The sequence below is a fragment of the Aethina tumida genome, chromosome 3 (genome assembly GCF_024364675.1).
Source record: "Aethina tumida isolate Nest 87 chromosome 3, icAetTumi1.1, whole genome shotgun sequence".
Classification (NCBI taxonomy): Eukaryota; Metazoa; Arthropoda; class Insecta; order Coleoptera; family Nitidulidae; genus Aethina; species Aethina tumida.
In genome coordinates this window covers 7,123,735-7,147,189 of record NC_065437.1, presented here as the reverse complement: position 1 = coordinate 7,147,189, position 23,455 = coordinate 7,123,735, and the positions used below count along the sequence as shown (strand labels likewise).

At 25.9% G+C, this 23,455-nt stretch overlaps 1 protein-coding gene across 2 annotated transcripts in view; it reads right to left on the bottom strand.

Annotated features, from left to right (window-relative positions):
* The window catches only part of LOC109597084 (A disintegrin and metalloproteinase with thrombospondin motifs 7), a 53,244-nt gene extending 38,344 nt beyond the window's left edge, over positions 1–14,900 (bottom strand). Inside the window, exons 1-2 of one of the 2 annotated variants that reach the window (XM_020012711.2) lie at positions 14,597–14,900; positions 12,316–12,548 (exon numbers count right to left, since the gene is read on the bottom strand). In XM_020012711.2, coding sequence (XP_019868270.2) covers positions 12,316–12,415 — 100 coding nt within the window. In that variant the 5' untranslated portion in view covers positions 12,416–12,548; positions 14,597–14,900. The remainder of the gene's footprint in view (positions 1–12,315; positions 12,549–14,596) is intronic. The other variant, XM_049965067.1, reaches the window with a different exon arrangement.
* Positions 14,901–23,455: the final 8,555 nt, after the last annotated feature.

Below are 23,455 nucleotides of genomic sequence, written 5' to 3'. Positions count from 1 at the left end.
ATAAGCTCTCTTCAATTTTCTTTAAATTATAATTTAGAAATAAACGTTACGAATCTGGGAATTTTAAAACCACTAGAACCAACAATTTAATTGAATACTTTTAATATACAAAACCAATGAATTAAAAATAAAATCAAGATCTTGAAATTCACATTTCTTATCAATTTACTTTACATAAAGTTTATCAGGATGTACAGATATACCGATGTATGTAACAAAACAGTATTATATACATTTAAGTTGAGTTTAAAAGACTCAAACTAGTCAGCAATTTAGTAAATGCCAAAGGAGAATATGTTTCAGAGTGCTGTTAAGAATTACAGTTATTCAATCTTAAAAAAGACTATCAATTTTATAACTTTCAAATTATAGGAACCGGATAAACTGTGCTCATTTTTTATGATTTTTTCATCTATCATATATACGAGGGTAACCCCAAAAATACCCTACCTAAGTTTATTATTTCTTCACATTCTCCATCCTCTTCTGACACGATATATTTTTTCCACCTTTCAGTACCCTGATTATAGTCGAACAGCAGCCGTTAACTTCAAATTCCACCTTTTTATTGACCATCAGAATTTTATCAGAAGTAAGTAACAAGTTTGGAAATAGTCTGTCGGGCCTAAATCTGGTAAATGAGGAAGTAATTTAAATTTAAATTTTCATATTAGAGCAATACTTTTCTTAACTTCCGTCACTTAAATAAGTTGCATTGATACTCGCCATAGAAAATTTTGTCTATTTGAAGATAATCAATAAGAATTAACCTATGTACATTCCCCAAAACTAATGTTGTTATTTTTTTCGGCATGCGGAACTATTTAGGCCTTGTTTAAAACGATTTCTGCTCATTTAGTCCTTTGTTTTGTCAATTATTTTCTTTGAATTTGAGCAATAATTATGTTGATGATTATTAGATAATAATTATTTAAACTAGTGAAGAAAATTAAAGTCATTAAACAGAGAAGAAGATTAAAATAATTCAGGATAAATTATTTAAGAAATATCATATGTTCGTCCAATTAAAGTTATCGTAAGCTCAAACTATTAATAGTTGTCGTTTATGTCTTATACATCATAAGTTATGCTGTCGGTTTAGCTGGCACGACTATACAATTAATGTCTTCATACGTATACATACGTATAACATATATGAATTATAAATTTGTCAGTTCTGGTCAAGTGAAATTTTTTTATTTCAATCTGGTAATATATGATTATGTAGCATACTTACTACTTCTACTGATAACTAATTTCGACGCCAATTTTTCCTTGAAAGTACTTTCGACACCATAGTTGAAATTTGAAGCAAATAGAAGTTACAGTCATGTAAATAATGCGATTTTTGAAAAATTGATCAACTTCCAATGGCCGAATAATAACGAAATAATATACTTCTACAAAAAATATTAGTTATTTAACCTTATACTTTGAAAGCTGCAGATTTGAAAGTATTATGAAAACAGGTAAAATTTTGCTAATGCAGTTGTTTAGTTGAAAGTTTCCAGCTAAGCCAGAAATGAGTTTTATGCTAATATCTTGTCTTGAAAGTAAAATGAACGTTTGAACGGAATTTCTAAGTTATATAGAAGCTGATATACAAAAGCTTCAGTTTGCCAGAGAACATTTAGACTAGCCAGCACTAAAACGCCGGAATATCTTATGGAGTGATGAAAGTAAAATATTATTATATGAATCTTCAGGCACCACAAATTATGTGATATCACCATAAAATATGGACTTTCGACCACAGTATACTGTATGCAACATTATGGCACAAGCCCAATACATTGGATCAGGGGTATAATCGGTCATCATGTTTACACAAAAATGTTGGAGGATATTATACTTAAGAACAAATGCCTCTGCGTTAGGTATTTATGCAGGATAACGACACAAAGCAAAACAGATTTTTTATGACGAGAAAATTAATTTGTTAGAGTGGCCCGCTCAATCTTCCGACCATAAACCGACAAAAAAATCTCTGGACGGACATTAAAAAGGCAGCATTTGCCGAAAAAACAACAAATAAAGATACACTGTGAAATGTAGTTGAGCGAACATGGTTATCAATTCCAAAAGAACGTTGTCAAAAATTAGTTGACTCAATGCCGCGTTGTTTTGCTGACGTTATACAAAATAAAGGTCTTGCAACTAAATATTATTAATTATATTATACTGTTTTGCTATATAATTTTTCAATATTTATCTATTCATTTTAATCTACATTCACAGGTAATTATAAGTCTGCTATTTTTTATTTATTTATCATAGTTTGTTTGTTTTACATAAAAATATTTATTAAAATAAATTCTCATGATATTTACAGTTAGTGAATTTTTTTTCTTCAGTTCCATATGGCAAAATCCATATCTCATCATTACTTGATCGTACAGAAAATTTCTATTTGCATATTTCTTGTAGGAAATTGAAAGCCGTAAAAATTTCTTTTTTATTTCTAAATTTTATAGCTCGTAGAAACATAAATATTACAAAATTCGCAATATATATCTTTGTAGGACATTAAACGCTTTACAAAAAAGATCTCTTTTGGTTAATCGATTTCTCTAACCATTTATAAGATTCGCATTTGAATCCCAATGGGTACTGATTTTAATAGTTTTTTAATATATTAAATTTATCTATTTAAGTTACGAATTTTGAGATGATAATTTATTATCTATATCAAAAAAAAAAAAAAATATTTATTTAAGAAATTATTATTAATTAAAACTTAGCTGTTAATTATTTGGATATAGTTATATACAAAAAGACACTCAAAAAATTATGTATGCAATGTAGAAATATAAAAGGAAACATAGAAAATATATTCAATTATAAATTTTGTGAAAAAAAAAAATTGAAGTATATTTTAAATAAACCCGTTGAAAAATATCAAATTATCATACTAAATTGTGGTAAGTGCAAAATTATAAGAAGAAAATATTGTTAAAAAATTGATTAGAAAGAAACACATTCCAAAACAAAAGATAAGACATAACTATCAGTACGTATTGGATTTGATTGCGAATATCTACTAAATGGTTAGATGCATAATGTTTACTTATCTACTAGTTATAAAATTTAGAAGTAAAAAATTTTGTGTTAAATTCCTCAAACTTTGACATTCGATATCTTCTAAACGATAAAAGTTAAATGAAATAAATGTAAGATACCTTTTTTATAGTATAGTTATAGATCAAGTAATGGTGAGATATGAATTTTGCCATATGGAACTGAAGAAAAAGTGGGAAACTGAGATGACGAGGACCTTCCTATTAAAATTATGAGCTTACCTTTGGAGAGCATTTTTTAAAGGTATCTAAGAACCATTTTTTTTTTAGTATCGGATGAAAAAAAGAAAAATTGAAAATCGTTAAAAATACCTGGAATTTGCCTTTCGCTAACTGTAACGCTATTAAATAATAAAAAGAGGTAAACATAATTTATTTCGATTTAATTTGTTTGTTACCCTTGACCCAAGAAAATACCAAATATTTGTTAGTCGTATACTTTATTGTAATCTGAATAATATAGGTTCGCAAATGAACATTTTCGGTGATATCGAAATTTATTTTTGTATTTTTGACATTCGTTTACTGTAATGAAAAATTAGAAACATACATCTATGGCATGGTAATTGGATTGTCACCTAACTGCGACGTCTTTCTGATGAATTTATGTAATTTTTTTCAGCTTACTGATAATGGATTTCAATTTGAACACGACAAGATTTTTTGTTAAATATTTTTTTGTAATTGTCATAAGAGTCAAAACAGTTGAATATGAGACTTTGTGTCCCACATTCAACGTATGATAACACTGGAACCGTAGTCCCAGAAAGATCACCTGGTGGTCGTAAAATTTTTATTGGAAGTTGTTGGTAATCGTTTAGAACATAGACCCCAGAAATCATTGTGTCATTTAGCTCAGCAAAATGGTTTATCGTATGGCTCATGTCACAATGTTATAAAAAGGAAGGAAGGAAATTTTGAGAAATGTCGTCTGTTTGTTCCCTAAACTCTTTGAGTACTCAAAAGTACAAATAATTGGACCTGTTTTTTTAATAAAATAGTAAATATTGAACGATATCAAACATTATACAAATATACTAACGTCATCATGAATCGTAATTGGGATACTTTCAGTATTACAATGCACCAGCAAGAACAACGCAACGTTTTCTGGAATAATATTATGATAATCGAGTGATTTACACATTTTGATTGGGTATTTATATAAATTAATTACAAAATATCGAAGAGTTAAAATATATAATAGCAAATGTTGCTCAAACAATAAATTAAAAACATTTACAATGTTTGAAAAAAAATTGTCGCCCAATAATTAAGAGGAAACGTAAAATAGTAACTGAGTTAACACAAGAGAAATTTTACAATCAATATCTTTAAAACATGAAATGAAATATACATTCTGAAATCATAAACAACCTAAAAAGTCGAAAATGATATTGCCTGATATGAAGATTATAGAACATGTTAAAAAAATCTTCAATGAGTCCGAAATCATTTATTTGCAGACCTATGTTTATTAAGACTTTTTTTGCTTATGTATACTATAATCCCAATAATATATATATATATATATATATATATATATATATATATATATATATATATATATATAATAAATAACTATAAAACACATGTGTATCCACTTTTTGGTTATAATTGAATTTTGTGAGATTTTTCTGGTTGTTTTCAATTTTTTACATTACAAAATGAAAAACTTTTGATCTTCATCTATTAAGCGATCTTCTTTATACGGATTAATTGAATCAAATCGATAATAGATTAGGAGTAGATAGAAGTGTAAATATAATAATATTTGTATTATATATTGTATATAATTATTTTACAAATTTGTCTCCAGTTGAACTATTATTAATTTTATAATTTTCGTTATCCATTTCTTTCTCTCGATGGCAAATGGTACACTAGTTTACTCTGAACAGATATAGACAGAAACTTTCTTTCTCATTTTTGTCGGCAATTTGATGCTGTGTAGATGAAAAATATATACATCATCAATCGTATAATTGAGTCTTTCGATTTGTGGTCTTACTAAAATCAGCATCCTAGTGAACGCCAAGTCAAATGTAGATAATGTCAAATGTTATTTAGTTAATTAAGTTAAAATACACTTCCATTGGCATTAAATTCATTTAGGTCGGATTAAAAATAGCTGAGTGGTTAATACAAATTCTATTTCATTTTTGACGATTTTAATCCATTTGACTTCTATCAAGGAACCTGCAACAGTACACGATCAACTTGTCTTACATTCCCTAATAAAGAATAATTTTAGTTATTTAGATATGCAGCTTTTATAATATTTTGAGTAGCCATATCAGTAAAGCTGTTAACCGGTCATTTATTCCAGATTCTTTCAGGTTTCGTTTGTGAAGCTTTTCACAATCAATTTGCGGCTCCCACTTTGCGCCATCCTTGACGTAAAAACGTACTACTAACATATATCCGAAATTTTAGAAGAAATATGTTTAATAATCAAATTATAATATATAATATTAAATATTCAAATAAATGTTGAAAAAACAGCGATATTGAAACATAAACATTCAATAATTCCAATATGTGAGATATAAATTATATATAATATTGTATACTCGTTATGTTAATTTAAAAATGCCACATATAAATTAATTATTTAATGATTTTAAAATGGCATTAATTGCAATATTCACATAAAGTAAGTTGTAATTGGTTAGAAACTATAGTTTTATTATTAAAATATTTAAATTATTATAACTCGTTGCAATAAGAATGTCACAATTAATTGGAAAATATTTAATTAACTAATTAATTTTTAATTTAATTCCGACACTTATCATAAATTGTATACAACAAACATAAAAGCTATCAGAAATAAAATTATTTATTGTTTTTATGGGTAATAAAAATTAATAAAACTTTCCAAAAATCATGTAACCAATTAACATTATTAAATTCGAGTTTATATAGTTTATTTTATTATTATTTCCTGAATACTTATATTAATGGCTAATTAAATTTTTTAAAATATTTTTGTTATACATTTATCTTTAAATAGTTTAAATAAAATATCAAAATAAATATCTAAAAATACATGCAACTTAATTATTTGTTACATAAGTTATTTCCTTCCATTTTTTAATAGCAATATCAATATATGAAATAACATTTGTGGGAGGTGAAGAAAGGAAATTTCCTTTCAGTTAATTTCAATATTTTAAAATTGATTCTTTTGTTCTAAAAATGTTTATTTACTAGATAAATGGTATATTATATGTATATAGGTATCATATGTATTGATAACCTATTTCGATTAAACAGCTTTTACTCCTTCAGAATATTGAGAGAGACATCATGCCCAATAGAGACAGTAAAAGTTATTAGTTTAGTGTGACTCATTTTTACTGTCTCTAGGGTACATAATATCTCAAAATTCAAACCAAATAGACGTTTTTTGATCGGTATATTAATTTATTAATGCGTTTAAATTCATTTTCCAGTACACATAGTGAGAATATGGAAACAAACGGAAGTGATTTAACCAACTCAATCGGCATTGTGTATCGATATATGTCGGAAAATTTTGTCAACAGACGCACCATACGATTTACAGTAATTAACATTGAAATTATTTCCCGTGTAATAAAGAATTAGATTGTTTGATTATTTTATACATGTTGTTTTGTCATTTTCTACAAAAGTTTACAAAAGAGTAAATTATAACACATTTAATATCGTATAGCACAACGAAAGTTCATGTTTATATTGCGAAAATGCGCATATTATAAAAACTCTATATAAATTACATTTTTAATTAAATAACTTTTTCTATTTTGCTTCCACTAGTTTGTCCTTAAATTTCGAAAATTACAGAAACATATAATAATTTTCATTAACGGTAGCTAATAAAACTCGTTCTTGTAGAAATACGTTGTTATATGTTGAGCCATATATTAATTTAAATATAATTAAATTATTGAAATATTCTTGGAAACTGATTACAGCAATGTATTAACTGGTTCTAAGCAAAAACCGAGATTAAAAATTAATATGCCTCCATATTGCGTGGCTGGCGGAAATGTCATTGCATCAGAGAAAATGTGTTACCATTACTTATTTACTCATACATTAATAAAATTGTATAAGGAAACATCTAAAAGCTATTATAGTAATTAGTTTCGAGAAAATCATAATTAAAAATGGAGATTTTTAGAAATTACTATGGGAATAGCAGAGGCAGATAATTTCACATATAATCAGAATTGGGCAACATTCATTTCGTTAATCGTTAATTAATAAAGTTAATATCTTAATGACAATCCGTTACATTTTTGTTCCATTAACAACAAAGTTTTGTAATTAAAAAAAAATAATTACAGAGTAAAAAAGCATTATGAAAACGTATGCAGTTTGTTTATTAATTGTCGATGATTAAACGGTTTTTCATGCTTAATTTGGATATTTTAAAAAAATATAAATAACAAATAACATTCATGGAAACCTATAAATTCATTTTTGCTACGTATTTGGATTATGAGTAATAATTTTTTCAGAATCATTTTATCATCATTAATAAACAAACTAATTAAATTTTCTCAGAAACTTTTATAAAACGTTATATGATATTGTAGATGATACTTGGTTTGTAATTCTAGAGTGAGGCAGATCTGATTCATTTCATAATATATTAATTTTCAAAAATTAGAAATGTATTGTCCATTTTACGTGACAATTTCATTGAGTTAACGAATTAACTATATATAGATATGGTAACGAATTACCTGTTAACGAACTTTACTTATTGGTAAGAGTCTTTGTAACATGCTCTTGAAGATTCAGAAATAAATAACTACTTTTTAAAATTAATTGTGGTGTTTGATTATTATACATGTATATATGTGAAAGTTATTATTTATTTATTACAAAAAAAAGTATATCATATATAAAAGGCTGCCTCCGTTGACATTTTGCAAATGAGACAATTCAATATTTATTAATTAAGAAGTTTTGTTATAAATGTTGATTACATTACATTATTTTCTACATTAATAATTTAACCCGACATCTTTCTTGAGGTAATACTTTTTCTTCCACTTTTTAAAAACAAAAATGACATAAGTTAGATATAATTTTAGTTCTAATGTAGAAAAATCATTATAAAAGTTTATCTACTAGTGTCATTCTGCATCCTTGTTAGTTGAGCTCTTAAACATAATTATTTGGAAATGTCGCCGCTATAAAGCAGCAGCAGAATTTCAGGCTCATTTTACCAACGTTACTAAGCGAGTTGTTACGTTTTTCCATATTGCGGCAGATTTAAGGACACGATGTTAATATAAAATTTTAAGAAATTTTTAACTAACACAGTGTAAATTCATTGGCAAACGTCTTGCATCATTAATGCTTCAGCCAACATTAATTTTAAGTTTTAATTTGATTTGAAAGTTGATATGTTCTTCAGTGGATTTTCTTTATCTACCCTTTTTCTTGCTTTTATGTTGCACTTATTTTATTATAATTTTAACTTTTTATCTGTAGTGATAAATTATTTTAAGCATGCTTTTATTATGTTTTTAAAGCTTATTTAAAAGAATTATGAGGGGTTACATTTTTAATTTAAAACATTTAAATTATTTCAACTAATGCTTGTACAGACAGGTGTTTAAAAGAGTGATAACAATTTATATGGTTAACATATATCGCTTTTTAACAGAAAGTTTTTTTAAGAAAACCAATTCAAAAAATGGATTAGTAAGAAATTGTTTTTGTTTGTAGTAGAATCCTATCGTGTGGCTGAGTTAGAGGATCTATTTAGTAGAAATTCTGTTTGGTAGAAACTTTTTTTGAAGCCGCCTTTGTGGTGATTCCAGTAAATATAAGTTAAGAGGTAAGTTTCTAGCTTCGATGTGATTCAAAGTATATGTTTTTGCTAATTTTTCAAAAAATCATGTTCATCAACTGAGTGCGGTATATCTAAGGACATTGAGATATGAATTGAGTTTAGACTAGTGATAAAATGAATACTATTCATCCTAAGATTACAAGCACAGTACTTTCATAAATTTCATATTACATAATCACAAAATATTTATAAACAAACCCACTATATAATCATTATATGATTGTCTTGACATTTATTTTTTGATGATTTTTAATAATATAATATCATTATGAATTCTCATGATGGTTTAAAATATCTTTCCTTAATATTTTGAAAAAGAATTCCAAAAAAATGTACCTCCGTGAAACAATAACTAATCGTGTAATATAAGTAGGTTACATAATATTTTTTTAAAGAAGTCAAAATGTTCATTAAAGTGTCTAGATCAAACATATTTTTAGTTTTAATCCAAGTTGCTTTATACCATTATTTTAATGCTATAAATTAAAATTTGTTTGAAATAAATTTTATTTTTATATAAATTTTTTTTAATTATTAAAAATAATATTTTATTTTTACTAGCTTAACTTCTTTTTCCATCTCAAATTTTCGTACTATTTAAAAATATTTAAATTTACCAGTCCTATTTTTTTATGTTTCTCTTTCTGTACCCTCTAATGTGTGTAGTACATACGTAAAAGTAGTGTTAGGTAGACGAACCCTTTTTTTGTTAGTTTAAGTTTATATAATATAAGTAAACAATAATTTGAATATCCTAAACAAAGAGAGTCTCAAACGGGTGACTGATTTTCCTGAAGTAGTGCAGGCAGATAGGAACTGTATATATTAATTTGCATTTACAGTATGTCTCCGGATTTATCTTTGCATCTATGTACAATATATTAAATTGGAATTTTATGCTTGATATTGTTTGATTCATATATATATCTTGCACTAACATGACTTCTAGAGGTGGATAGATTTTTAATGTTGTGTCGAAGTCATTTGAAATATTGGCTACATTTCTTAGAATTTATCTGAAAACCTATGTTCAATATAAATTAATTAAATTTCAATTAATTCTTGTATAACAAAATCTCAAATTATACTTGATTATTTCGCCAAATCTGTCTGTTTGTTTAAAAAATAATTTTTTATGTAAAAAAATCTTTATTTCTATAAAATTAAAGTTCAAATAATTAGTAACTAGTTAATATATAAACACAATTTTAATTTTGTTATATTTAATGTTTCAACTTTAGATACTTTTAATTTAATAGTTTAATTCACGTAATATCATGTTGTGTTGAAACTCTAATAAAGAGTAAGGATAATACTTTGTTATTCATAATTTCTACTTAAAGTGCATACTTCATACCATGCTTTGCTTAAAATTAAATATATTTTACCATAAATTAAATTTTAATAACTGATTAATATTGTACATTAATTTTTGTATATATATTTTTTCTATTTTTTCAGACTACAGATAAATAATATTTTATTCAGTTTCAAAATTATCATATCTTACAGAAGTACCTTCTCTGATTAAATTTTTTAACAAATATTAATGAGTATTGATTAATTTATAATGTTTTTACTATTATCTATAAGTTTCATAAATTCCATAAATTTTGGAAAACAATTTGGAAATTGTTATTGTCACTTAATATTTTTAATTGATATCTTAATGTAAGGACTCAAGAAGAATAATTTCTATATATACTGATATTTTATTTAAAATTATAAATGTAAATCGCTCATCAAAATCAACATTTTGTTCTTCGTCAAAACTATTTTTTGTTTAATTCGCAATTATAAAATCCTCAGATTATATCAGATACAGAAAAGAATGGTATTAATTATAAAATTTGGTTTCTTGAATTATACGTCTTCCATTAATCTATTAAAATAATCTAAAGAAAAACATTGCAAAGGAATGATACGTACACAATATTGAGCACGTACGTATAAATTTGTTTTATAAAACAATATTTGTTTATGTCTGTTTCAATATTTTATGTATTTGCATATGTTCCAATATTACTAAACATGGATCAATTGATTGTTAAATAATAATTCTATGATATTCTGTTTTTACTATATTCTAGGTATCTGAGTAACTTATGGTTACCATCATATTAGAAATGGTTCGTTCCAGTTGTTATCTTTTAATTATGCACATATTAAAAAGTTTCCGGGAAACTAATTAATACTAAATAGTTACATCTGTATGAAGTTCAAATTTCCCAGTTTGATAAAACTCAAATTTTTAATAAGCATTTGATGTTGCTATTTATATACATATAACACATAATATTGCAATTATATGTTAGATTCGAAAAAAAAGTTTTAACTTAATTTAACTTTAACATGGCAAGGTTAGGTCACTGTTTAAATTATTTTTGATGTCATAGAAAATGACCGTTAGGCTACTAAATACCAATCAGAGCAGAAATCAAATTAATTAATTGGTATAATTGATGTTTATTAATTGCTAAGCCATCAAACAGTTTTTCTAAAATGGCCATCAAACCAATTTAAAGCTTTGATTTCTTTAGTTAAAGTTTATAAAATTAAATTGCCATTTAACGTCAACGTCTCAGTTTGCTAAGACTCAATTTTTTTATAAATATTTGATGAATGCTAATTTAAAATTTGATGTCACATAATATGACTGTTAATCTACTAATATAAAGTCAATTGAGAAAAAAATAATTGAATTAAATGGTGATTATTTATAGCTAATTTTTATCATATCGTCAACTATTGCTCTTGTTCTTTATGACTGATGTTCCACGTAAAGTTAAAAGTTATTTCTTGAGAGCGAATAGCAACAAATGTTAACCGTTATTTATATTTTAGTTGTAGTTCTTTTAAATTGAATGTCAAGCAATATAACATCAGTTTTTTAATGTAAAACACAAATTAATCCAAGATAAATGACCTTTTGGTTTCTGCTGACTGCAATTAATAGCTTAACGACTCCACCATATTTTGAGTTTTTGAAATAAAACGTAAAAAATCCTTTTTAGACAACCTTGCTATTTAACGATTATTTCAATAAATGTACAATAATAAATTGATTAAATCAGTAATTAAATTGTTATCTAGATTGTACGTTAAATCTATAATTTTTTTGATTATATATCATTTTATAAAACATGATTAATTGCTATCTGTTACACAGCAATTAAAACTTTTTTTGAAAGTAATTAATACCAAGTGGTATAATTAATATGCTAATGGGGCTGGATAACTTTGCTTACGATAATAAAAGAGGTCTAAAATAATTACCAGACAAAACAAGAAAACAACTACTGACATAGTACTAATTGTTAATTTTTATAACTATTTTAAGACAATCATTTGAAACTTCAATTGCAGGTATAAACATACCTTGATGTGTTGACAAACTTCGGGTATATCCAATTGTCATCATCAAGCTTAGTATAAGTTGTAAGGACCCCATCTGAATGGGGCCCATCGTTCTGTTCATTTATGGTTGTTCTAATAAACAGCCACTACACATATACACACACTTTAAAATTGTATCAGTAACTTAACTCAAATCCCATTACACTTGCATTAAATTATATTGATAGTACACAATGTCTCGTCAGTTAAACTGGCTAAATAAATTACAATATTTACTGAATGAGGTTGCACATGAACGAAACTCGTGGGCGGTGAACAATTTTTATGGTATAAATTTTATTTATGCACGAAATCATAAGCGAATACATGAGCGTTCTAAAGTTGCCTTATGTAATTTTTTTGCAAGCACTATAAGACAAATCCTAGATTTTCGTATAACAATTAATAAGATAAATAATTTAGTTTTAACCTTACAAGAATATCTAAATAATCATTCTCTGATTAAATTATTTTTAATTATTGATTAATTTATAATTTTAATTTCTATTAACTTTTACCATGCAACAAATATTCTCAATTTAAAATATATTTTGTTTATATCTTCTCTATTGTATCATTATGTCTTATCAATTATGCTATTATGACATTATCATAAGCTACACAATTTGGAAATTAATCTTTAATATTATTATTATATCTTATTAGTCACAACATATGATTGGTAACAAGTACAATAACATTCAATATTAACACTATTTTTAATTGATATTTTAAGTCATTTTTAAATTACTATTTTTTATTAATTTCAAGAATAATAATTCCCATATATACTGATATTTTATTTATAAAAATTTATGAATATAAAACGCAACTCCATAAAACTAATCCTCGATTTTCCTTTACTTAGGAATTATTTACTTAATACTTATACAATTGGTACGAAATTGTTTAAATCTATGTATATTTATGACAAAAAGTATAATACTTACAAATAAATCATAATAAATCAATATTAAATCAATAAAGCAACATGCAATTTTATTTTAACGAAGTGAGTTCTGTTGCTTTCTGGCACAAAAGTAGTCAGCCATTTTCGAAGAAACAGCGAGAACTTATTCAAGATTTTAATACTTAATATATTTTCTGAGAACCAGTAAATATTATACTTTATTTATTTATTAATTATTAATAATTAATTAATTTCATATTTCTACAGATTTTTCAATGAATTTTAATAACGATCTAGAATCGAAAAGATAAAGATGCAAAACTCCTTTAATTACTGATAATTAGTGTCAGAATCAATAATTTATTTGTTATTACCATAAACAGTAAAACTTAGTTTAATATGTCATAAATTGTTTTAATAAAAACACGAATTTTTATTTTAACGAAGTGAGTTCTATTAATATAAAATATAAGTATTTATATAAAAATGTTTTAGGTTACATGACAGAATTTTTATTTTAAAATACTGGCGGGCGTTTCTTGTGCAATTTTAATTGAGCTGTTAAATGCAAAAACATTTAAATCGAGCGTCCATATGTAATTCGCTTCGGACAATAAATGATTCTAATTTTAAAATTTTACTATATGTGTTTGAAATTTTTATAGCCCACTAATCGTGTCTGGCGCCTTTTAATTTGAGAGTTTGCATTAAATTAACATTCTTAATTTGGAATTGAAATTGAGATTAAAAAGAAATAATTTAATTCTTGGTATGCATTATACGGTTTAATTTATATTTAAAGTTATACAACGGATATTACTAACGATACAAACTTTATTGCAAATTTAATTAATATTGCTTTTTTACTTTCCTTCTGTGTTATTCGTTTTGTTTGTTCTAAAGTCCAATGTTAAAATTTAAGCTAATTTTGAAAAAAAAATACTTAGATTTAAATAATTATTCATTATCATTTTCTTGATATTAAAAAAATATTTCTTCTATACTTATATACTCATTGAATTTTTTATATGAAGATAAATTGATTATATATTTTTAAGAAAATAAAATTTAATAAGTTAATAAGAAAAATAAAGAAAAGTTAATGTCTGCTGGAAATATATAAATAATGTATACAGGTAAGAGCGAAGAGTTCAAGAATATTAAATTAGAAACGTTAATGAAAGACAACTTTAGAAGCTAAATTATTGGTCGTGAATTCCCACTAATTAAAGCTAATTTATTAGATTTAAATCACAAGTCATCGATAAAAACCCATACGATTTTCGTTCGAGTATGCATAGATTAAAATGCTAGAGTTAAATTTAATGAGAAAAACATAATATAAATGATTACCACATTAAAATATTTTTGAATGGATGGTTTTTAGTTGCGCCAGTGCGGAATCTAATTTAGATATACGAGACCGAGCTACCAAATGGACACGCACATAAATGCAGGCGGCATCAAGGTCACCGGGACGAGACACACACAACACTGAAATAAAAACGAACCACCTAAGGCACCTGTAATGTAGCACTGGTTACGCGTGTACAACTGTTTTAATAAGAGAATTTATAGAGATGGCCGATTGAAGTCAATGTCTATGTCGAGCGAGACTGATCTACCGGCCAAGATAATCCGGTACGGGGCCCTCAGTCGGCTGGACCATTCCCACAACAAAACAGATGACTAACACCTACGGCCACGGGTTCTCCGCAGCATCCCAACCGAAGACTCGTTCCGGAAACGGGCCTCAAATAATAACAATTACATCGCGATCGTGACATATTGCCTCACTGCCGTCTCTCTGATATTTGCGTGTTAATGTTTCACCTTCGCAGATTGATTTATTGTGCGCTGTAAATAAAATAGCAAGAACATCTACTTTCATCACGGCAGTAAATTGTTATCATGCAGTTTAACCAAATTTAGGAAAAAATTGTAGTAAATTGTAGCTTGAAACTGGCGACTTATCAAAAGTTACTCAATATAAATTATATTGAACACCATTATTACTATGATAGACTGATAATTTAATCATTCCAAATATTTAACTATGAATACATTGATATACTAAAATGGAAATCAATATTATATTATATTTTGTTTTCGAGTTTAAGCAAGCAAGGGAATAAAATATAATATATTAAGATAATTGAGAATCTGTGAAAAATATTCCAAAATTCCCATTATTTATGTACTTATTTAATAGTTAAAAACTTGACAACTTTAATAAACAAAGTTTTATGTTTCATAAATATTACTTATTTGTTCTTTAAAAATTTTATATGCACATTTGTAAAAATAATAATAAACAGATCGTGTAATCAATAATCACAGGTACATCAGTGTTGAATTATACATCAAAACACAACATTGTATAGGTTTCACGTCACGTAATCACTATACTAAGTTAGTTTTTATTTTTTATATATTTATTTTAGTATGAACAATACTAATTAAATATTTACGAAGTTATTATTTTCAAATGGTTTTATTTTTCAATAAAAATCAATAATGTCTTGACAAGAAAAAACTTTTTTACTTACGTAGAATTTACTTTATTTTCCAACACATCACTATATACTTATTCCGACGATTTGTATTTTTTGTATTCACTCAAATAAAATCCAGTTGTTCTAATCCTTCAAAATAACTATTTCTTTCAATAATAATTACTCAATTTTGTTCCACCTATTTCATATTTGGAACGAATAAATAATTCTTAATATGATTGATATAGAAATTCTCCTATACTTTATGACACAAAAGTGGACAGCCATTTTTGAAGAAACAGCGAGAACTTATTCAAGATTCTAATATTTAATATATTATTTGAAAACCAGTAAATATTATACTTTATTTCTTTAATAATTATTAATAATTAATTAATTTCATATTTCCATAAATTTTTCAATGAATTTTAATCACGATATAGAATTGAAAAGGTAAAGATTTTCGTCAAATTATGACGTATATAAATATATAAAGCCCTTACAGCCTTATTAAACATTCTAAAGCACCCGTTTATCTGTTTCAGGCCGACCTTCCGATGCATGTTCATCACATTCAGTATTGTAAGAAAATAAAGAATTAAATTATAAACGTTTAGTTATTTAACTTGTTGTATTTTATATAAAAGTACCCACTACACTAAGTAAATTATTATTTTTTATATATTTATTTTAGTATGAACAATACTAATTAAATATTTACGCAGTTATTATTTTCAAATGGTTTTATTTTTCAAGAAAAATCAATAATGTCTTGACAAGAAAAAAACTTTTTTACTTTATTTTCCAACACATCACTATATACTTATTCCGATGTTTTTTATTTTTTGTATTCACTCAAATAAAACCCAATTGCTCTAAACCTTCAAAATTACTATTTCTTTCAATAATAATTATACTCAATTTTGTTCCGCTTATTTCATATTTGGAAAGAATAAATAATTCCTAAATATGATTGATACAGAAGCAATTCAAACATTTTTTTTGAAGATCACAATCATGTATTAGGACCTTGAATAAGTTCTCGCTATTTCTTTTACAAAGAAAAAGCTTTATTTAAAATATAAGGGACAAAAATATTTTATTTAAAGTATTGCTCATCACTAGTCACCACTTTGTCCCATTTTTCTGGCAGCATATAAATTCCTCGTTGAAAAAAACATATGTCTTTTGAGCATTCAATAATAAATAACCATGAATACTTGGTTTTGTGGAGGATGTTGATTCATGTCCAGCCTTACGGTTTAAGCAGTGGTTGACACGTGAGAAAACGCTCTTCGACGTCTCTCGGTTTCAAATCATACGGCATGTCCTTGCTTCTGGATCATTCCTAACACTTTTAAACGTTTTGAAACTGTTGACTCATATACTAGTAATGTTACCGTCTGATATTGGTCTTGATCAAATAATTCCTCCAATTATTTATCTTCAAATTTTTTCGGTGCACCAAATCCTCAAGTTCAAAATCATTATATTTGAAATCTCTGAATGTCGTGCCCGAAAGAGCATATGCACCACAAGAATTCTGTGTGCTTCAGCTGCAGATTTCTTTTGAATAAAATAGTGCAATAAAATTTCCTTATACATTATTGCACAAAAGTAGACAGCCATTTTTGAAGAAACAGCGAAAACTTATTCAAGATTATAATATTTATGTATTATCTAAAAACCAGTAAATATTATGCTTTATTTCTTTCGTCAAATTATAATGTATATAAATATATAAAGCCCTTAAGGAATTAAATTATACACTTTTAGTTATTTAACTTGTTGTATTTTATATAAAGTAGAAAACTTGATTAAAACATGATAATATTAAGAAGGCTATAATTCCAAAGAAGTTTGATAACTTCAAAAAATGTGTATTTTTAAAAAAGATTCTAAAAATGTATCAAATGATTTGGTGTTCATGTTGTAAGATAAGTGGTTGAATGGTTACATTATGTATAAGTTGTTTACTAAATATTTTTATGGTCAGTAGCAGTTTACGAGTAAAGTATTGGATTGCACTTAAACAGCCTCTAAAAATTGTTTACTCCACTAACTCATTCTTTTACTTCTGCTGAGTAGAATCTCTCAGAAATAAAAAGATAGATAGTAGGTAAATATAGATATAGATAAATAGTAGGTAAATTCACCGCACAAAACCCTTTTGAACATTAAAATTAAAAGATAACTTTATGAATTACTTTTCTGTAACAGATTTATTTTTCTGATTTGTGGTTCCATAAAATAAGAAGGGTTTATTGAGGCTTCCGTTACTCTCAAACTCATTAAATGATAGCTTTATAAGTATGTTAAAAATATCTTTGAGTCTCTCCATATAATAAATATTATTTATATTTCGTATACCATAATTATGAATTCATCGAATAGTTGAGATTTAAAGAATTTTGATATCAAAATTAATATATGTTTACATCTACATTTTATAAATCCTTTCCTGTTATTTTTTACAGTGATTGTGAGTAAACAATGAAAATAAATTATAGAACAGTAAATAGATTGAACTCTACAAACTTTTATTCTCTAAATGCCATGTTACATATTATATTACTCTGCGTATGCATATGTAATTCAAACATGACTTGAGTGAAATTAATAAATTTTGTATTTTAACATAGATATGATCTTTGTAATAAAGATACTCAACCAGTGAGCAATTTAGTTAAATGGATAACTGCAACTGTCCCTCATGTACCTTCTTTGTTACTCTAAGGCTGTAGCAGAGCACAAGCGTTGCCCAAAGGGATCAGGCTTTTTCTTTAATTTTACAACTAGTATATTAGTCATAATAAATATATTCCTTGCCACTAAATTTGATTAAATTTCAGTTAATCTAATGTAGATTAGTAAAGAGACAAAAAGTTTCAGAATATATGCTTTCTTGATTTACACTGGAACTTCTTTCGTCAAAAACTCGGCGTCGTGAATGTCGAATATGAGGAGCGATTCAACCAAGAAATTCAACTACCTATGGTAAAAGGTTATCAGGAAAAATGCACTATAAATATATTTGTAGACTCTATAGTATACCATACAATATACAATATTTAATTAATTAATGAAACCTATTCCCAGACAAAAAATAAATTTGGTTCATTTTTAATAATAAAAATTAAATAAAACTATTTGATAACAACTTAACGGAGTCGTTAGTCACAAAATGAAATATAAAATGAAACTAGGTATGTAGATCAGAAAAATTGTCTAAGTAAAAGCAGGTGCAGACGTCATACAATAATTAATATCAGACATAATTACCTTGTTGTACAGTAAGTAAGAAAATATTAAATTATAAGAGGTAAAGTGCGATGAGTAATAGGAAAAAAAAACATTATACACATATATACATATAATAGTGTTAAATAATTGTCTATAAATTAAATAATATATGTCATTTTGGATATTAAATTAACTACGGAATATCTTAACTAATTTCGGTAATTATTTTGCAGCATGGAGACTTACTCCAATGATTCATCATCGATTATTACGAACTATTTATTTGAAGAGCTGTCTCATCAGCGGCTAGTCTAGATATAACAGTTAAATCACATTTGAATGACAAGGTAGTTAATAGCAAAGCTGTTTTCATTAATTCGCCTTAGATAATTTTTATCAAGGACTTTAAAAAAGATAAAAGTAAATTCATTTAACGAATTTATTTCCTAATAAAATTAAATAAATGATTAACTATTAATTTAACACAATATTGTTCCATTATAATTTGTTAAATTGACAAATTACAATGACTCATATTACTTTGTACATTTATCTATAAATTGTATATTTTATATTGAGATGTAATGTCATTATGCAATTTTGGTGGATCAATTGAACATAGATGTAACTTGCAAAAGTTAAGCATTATTCAAGACATGATTCTCTTTCTCAGACAGTCTAAAATTATTTTTATAAACTAATGTATTCTGAAAGTTATAGTTTTTTGACCTAATTGCAACTGAGTTTTTAAGGTATATTAATCCTTAAAATATATTTCTTTTATTTCTAATTTGGTAGTACGAAGTTATAACATTATTACTTTTAAATAACTATTAATAATGAGAAGTACATTGAAAGTATTCGAAAACTCGGTATCTGTGTATTTAAACTACACAGGTAATTACTTTCGCCGAAATATTTCTTTCTCAGATAATACATTGATGGTGGTGGTTAAATTTCTCGTCATGAATAATTTCAGACATTGTGTAAGTCGAAAAATTAACTTTTTGTGGCATTCAAAACCAAGTATAACTCAAACATTAAGAACATTTATGACGTGTAAGGAGAACGATTAAATAACTGCCGCGGAAATGTTAAGAATGTTGCAAAAGGTTTTCCGAGGCCAATCTTTATCAAAAACAACATTTGTTTCGTAAAAAATGTTCAAAGAAGGCAGACAACGTGTTAAAGACGAAAAGTGTCCCGGACGAACATCCACATCAATTGATGAGCAACACTTCAGTCACATCAAGGAATTGGTGGAATAAAAGTCCTTGTTGATGACGTTGGCATATCAAAAGGATCACTTAGTACTATTTTCAAGGATGTTAAAAACACTGAAACACTGAATTTATTTACGTGTGTCAAAAGCGTATTTTTCTGATTTAACTTGACTTTTGGCTATTCACTAAACTTAAAACAGTTCAGGGGACATTGTTTTTAGAATTGATTGAGGAGATTTAGGAAAATGACCATTTGGAGTGCTTCGAAGACGTTGGAATAAGTCTTGCTTCGGATGGGGAGTATTTTGAATTGAATTTTGGAAGAATAAATAAGATTCTTCATTTTATAACAAGATTCTAGGCATTTTTTGGACATAGTATAGTTTGAGAATTACAACAAAAATGAAACATTAACGCAATTACAAACATAATTTTCTAGATGAAAAATTGTTATCAAATACACTTGGATTGGAAAATGTTTAAAAGTTGCCTTGGTTAAACTATAGAAAAAAAACTAAATTGGAGAATTGCTGTTATTTAATTATTTCGACTGAAAACATTTCAAAATTGATAAAATACAAATCCATGTGTAACTTAACCGTGTATAGTCAACTTTAATAGATAGACAAAAATGGATTTAATAAATAAAATGACAAATTAACTACAAATTTCATAGTTATTGGTCGTTAAAATATAATAATAACAACATACAATCATAAGATAATACAATACCTTATACTTGGTGATATTCATTATTAACGTTCCATTGGATTTTAAAATTTGAGTTAAGTCTGTTTTGTGAAAAATAGCAGAAGAATACACAATTAGAACTTGTTGACCTGGTTAGGATAAATGTTGCAGTTCACGGCACCAGTAATTCGATGGAAATTAACTCTACCCAGGTAATTGAAATTTACGTCAAAACTATATTAAATTTCCCGTTGGGCAATAGGTTATTCGAGACCGCTGCATCATGGGCTGCGTGTCATGATGTTCCTATCACGTTACTACTAGACAACTTATATATACTTTGTAATGAACATCGAAATCATTTTGAAAAACTACAAATGATTTAGTTAATTAAACCGTTAATTAAACTAATATTTGACAGATTTTTTTTTGTTAAATATTAATTTTTTTTTGCGAAAATACAAAAACTTTACAAATAGGAACTACGACCATTTTTTATAAAAATAATACTATATAATTGAAAAATAAAAATACGTTAAATATCAATATTTAAGGGTATAACAATGTTTTTTTCTAGTTTTGTAGATATTTAACATTGCATTTATTTTATAAAAATAATGAATATTTATGAAATTCTTTTTTTCTCTTTAGATGTACAGTTAATAAAAATACTTATTACGAATGCCAACAACAACACTTAATTCATTCATAATTTTCAATAATAATTTATAATTAAAAAATTAAATTGTTAAAATATCAATATTTATGTTTTTTTATTTTATTTATTTATATAAATATCATTATTATTATAGGTAAATATTTCTTTTCTATGTACTGTTTAAATTGTGTTACAATAATAACAACATTTCAAATAATTCAATAATTTATAAATATATTAAAATATCAATATTTAAAGGTATAGGCTATATTTCCAGTTTTGGTGATATTTAATGTTGATTTAATTAATAATATAATTGTTAAGATTTTAATAGTGACTTTTCTGGTGTTTATAGTAAGGTTCAATTTTTTTATAGTATGTAAAATTATCAGTTAACCAATTTTGTTTAATATTGTCGTTAACCAGATATGCACTTCTAAATAATAAGTCGATTTCTTTTAAAAAATTTTGATAACAGTCCAACAGAAAACGAGATAAAAAATGTTAAAGTTTGTAACAAACATTACTCTACAAAAGTTGTTTTCTCCATTGACCTGCAAGCAAACTTGGGCCCGTCTTATCCAATTTCGTTCCTCCTTACTGCTGTTCCCGGAGACGCAGATTATAGGCAGCCGTTGTAAACCGTTCATGGAATTCACCGATATTCTGTACTTCCGTACGGTTTACTTCGGTTGAAACAACAAAAAACCAGATAAAAATTGTTTGGGTTTCAATAATTGAAAATATTAACTGCACAAAAAGTACAAAAATAAGGTTTGTTACAAACATTTTTTATCTCGTTTTCTGTTGGACTTTTATTAAACTTTTTTTTAAGAAATCAACTTATTATTTGTAAGTGCATTTCTGATTAAAAAATTTCGGATTAGTTGTCTATATTCAAAATTATTGTTCAAATAGGATTAACAAATTAGTTTTAGTGATATTTTAATTTTTTATAATTTGATTTTTTTGCAGTACTGTTTAAGCTGTATGTGAAAAAAATTAGGAAGTGGAATCAAAAAATTATAAAAATTTAAGACTGTTAAAACCCTTTTCAAATGAGAAGTTTACATATTTGTAACGTTTTACTTGTAAATAATTATGTATGAGTTACATTATATTATTTAAGGGTTTGTGTAAATAAATTTTAAATCTTGCATAAATTATTTATATCCATAATAGAACAACTAAATAGGTATGATAAAAATTCTTTATCATTTAAACGAATAGGAAACATTATAAAACTACGATTTATTTCTTGATTATCTCATCGAAACGCATATTATACATTAAATAGTATTTTCTGAAAAGTAATAAATATGGAATTAATACTAAATTGTGTTTATTTAGCTCATAAAAACAAACGCAAATTATTTATGACAAAAGGTGAATAAGTAGAATTGTGCAAGGTGATATTAAAGAAAACACATTAATAACAGAAAAATATACATTATTGCTATATTTTATGTGTTTTTTTCATATTTTAAATTGTAGAATTACGTTTTAATATAGATATAAACAGATTAATGAAATATTATTTCATGAATAATGTATATTTTAGCGATCAAGGCGGTAGCCAACATCACGATAAGTGAGTGGTTAATTTATGTAACTCGATGCAGTGATTGTAGAAAGAATACGGCGGTATTTTCCTGGAATAAATCAAAAACCTATGTTTCTATTGGCTACTTATCTCTCATACGCAGTTACAATTCGCTTACTCGACAAATCAAAGAGAAAAGTTGTTTTTCGTGTCCACACCTTGAAATACAAACAATAACCAACAATAATATAATTATCGTAATAAAAATGGCTGTTTGTTATTTAAATTTATATATAAATATCGTAATATTTTACTTTATTTTATTATCTTAATAAAAACATGAAAAAATAAATATATGTT